The sequence below is a fragment of the Octopus bimaculoides genome, chromosome 8, assembly GCF_001194135.2.
Source record: "Octopus bimaculoides isolate UCB-OBI-ISO-001 chromosome 8, ASM119413v2, whole genome shotgun sequence".
In the NCBI taxonomy this organism is placed as follows: Eukaryota; Metazoa; Mollusca; class Cephalopoda; order Octopoda; family Octopodidae; genus Octopus; species Octopus bimaculoides.
This window is the reverse complement of record NC_068988.1, coordinates 1,930,920-1,932,832: the sequence shown is the minus strand read 5'-3', so window position 1 is coordinate 1,932,832 and position 1,913 is coordinate 1,930,920. Positions and strand designations below refer to the sequence as shown.

The window sequence follows — 1,913 nt, the reverse complement described above, 5'->3', positions numbered from 1 at the left end:
AGCGACATATTGCCTTCTTCTTTGGGCTCTATTTAAGCGACATATTGCCTTCTTCTTTGGCAATAAGGAATTTTGTGACAAAGTTAGAAATGAGTATTATCGGTATCTTTAAGGTGGTAAGCTGGCAGAACTGTTAGCACGCCGGACGACACGCTTAGCGGCGTTTCGTCCGTGTGTACGGTTTGAGTTCACATTCCGCCGAAGTCGACCTTACCTTTCATCCTTTTCGGGTCGGTACAATAAGTACCAGTCATGCACTGGGGTTGATGTAATTGACTTACCCACCTCCCCTGAAATTGCTGGCCTTGTGCCAAAATTGGAAACCAATACTATTGGTTTCTGTTGAATAATCAGAAAATATCCTCTAACGAAAAGATGGGAATGTGGAGCGTCAATGGATTTTCCCCGTAAAGTGAAATGGCTTGAGACAGGAATAGAAGTCTTGTCCCTGTTTCGCGACACAAACTATTCTATTTAACAATTCTATTTCCCTTGTTATTGGCAGAAATCCTTGTTTAACTTTCGAAAATATCTTTGATGTCTTAGTGACTTATTAGTCAAATAATATCTCTATTCTTGATTGTTTTTATCCTGTACAGGCTACAGTAATAATGTCTGTTCTTCATTACTTTATCCTATAAAGACTACAGTAATAGCATCTCTGTGTTTGATGGTTTTACTACAGTAATCAAATAAACAGTTAGGAGTCATTTACCGCATTTAGTTCACTCTTCTCTCCAGATCCGTCTTTCCAATGTTTAAAAATTCCGCTGTGATGTCCAGTCACTTCTTCCCATTGGCCGTGATAGTTATACGTCATCAACAGCATATAATCAACGTAACTGAAAAACAGAAGCAGTTGATTGAAATTTTGGTTTTAAATTTTGGCACAGAGCCAGCAATTTCAGGAGAGGGGTAAGTCGATTTCATCGACCTCAATGCTCAACTGGTATTTATTTTATCGATCTTGAAAGGATGAAAAGCAAAGTCGACTTCAGCGGAGTTTGGACCCAGAACATAAAGCCGGACGAAATGCTGCAAACCATTTTGACCGGCACACGCTAACGATTCTGCCAGTTCGCTGCCTTTCAATTGAATGAAATATTATCCCGGCAGCTCGAAATCTATCAACGTTGGATCCTTTCAATACAAGAACAACATCACGAAGGACAATTGTCAGATTAAGTCGGTCTCGGAAGGTTCTCTCGCAAAGCCAGACACAATCAATAATAGTACAAAGAGAACCACACATTTGCAACAGCAGCCGATTCTTCTTCTCCTGGTTATAATGGATACAAAGGAAATTTTAATCCTTTTCATTTTGGACACACTTTGCAATTAATAAACTTGTAGTGCGGTGTTCAAATCTATTCGTGGACAAAACATATTGCAAGAATATATTGCAAGAACAATTTTGTTGCGCTGGGCTTTATGAAGAAGACTGAAATTATAGTATTGCTAATCCTTCATTCAAGTTTTCAAGAGCCAATAAGAGGTGGTAGCATTGTCTATCTAACGAATATTTATTCTTGTTCTACTTCTTTATAACTGTACAGAGTTGAAATCAAATTCTACGATGGAAAAATCCGGTGGGAAAACAGTCTGAGTTCGGCAGTCAGTTTGGTAAGTGTTAAAGCACCAAACTCTCGACATTTATGTCACTTTTATATTTCTGCCAATTATTGATAATAATTGTTATATACAGGGTTGGCCAAAAGTCACCTGACAGTAAATCAAAACCGTTTAATTCCAAGATTTATTTATGTTTAACAACTGAATGAATTTAATAAAAGCATCTAAATATGAAACACCATGGGAATTGTTCAAACTGGAGTCCTTCTTTAGCGACACATTTTTTCTCCATTCGAGTCAATACAGAATTACAGATAGTATTTATGGAATTTTGATTTACT

General features: G+C 37.5%; 1 protein-coding gene across 1 annotated transcript in view; it reads right to left on the bottom strand.

The window, feature by feature from the left end:
* LOC106878296 (chitotriosidase-1) overlaps window positions 1-1,913 on the bottom strand; it is a 38,775-nt gene that overhangs the window by 15,126 nt on the left and 21,736 nt on the right. The window contains exon 6 of the mRNA XM_052969891.1: window positions 716-846. Within this exon, the coding sequence (XP_052825851.1) occupies window positions 716-846 (131 nt within the window). The remainder of the gene's footprint in view (window positions 1-715; window positions 847-1,913) is intronic.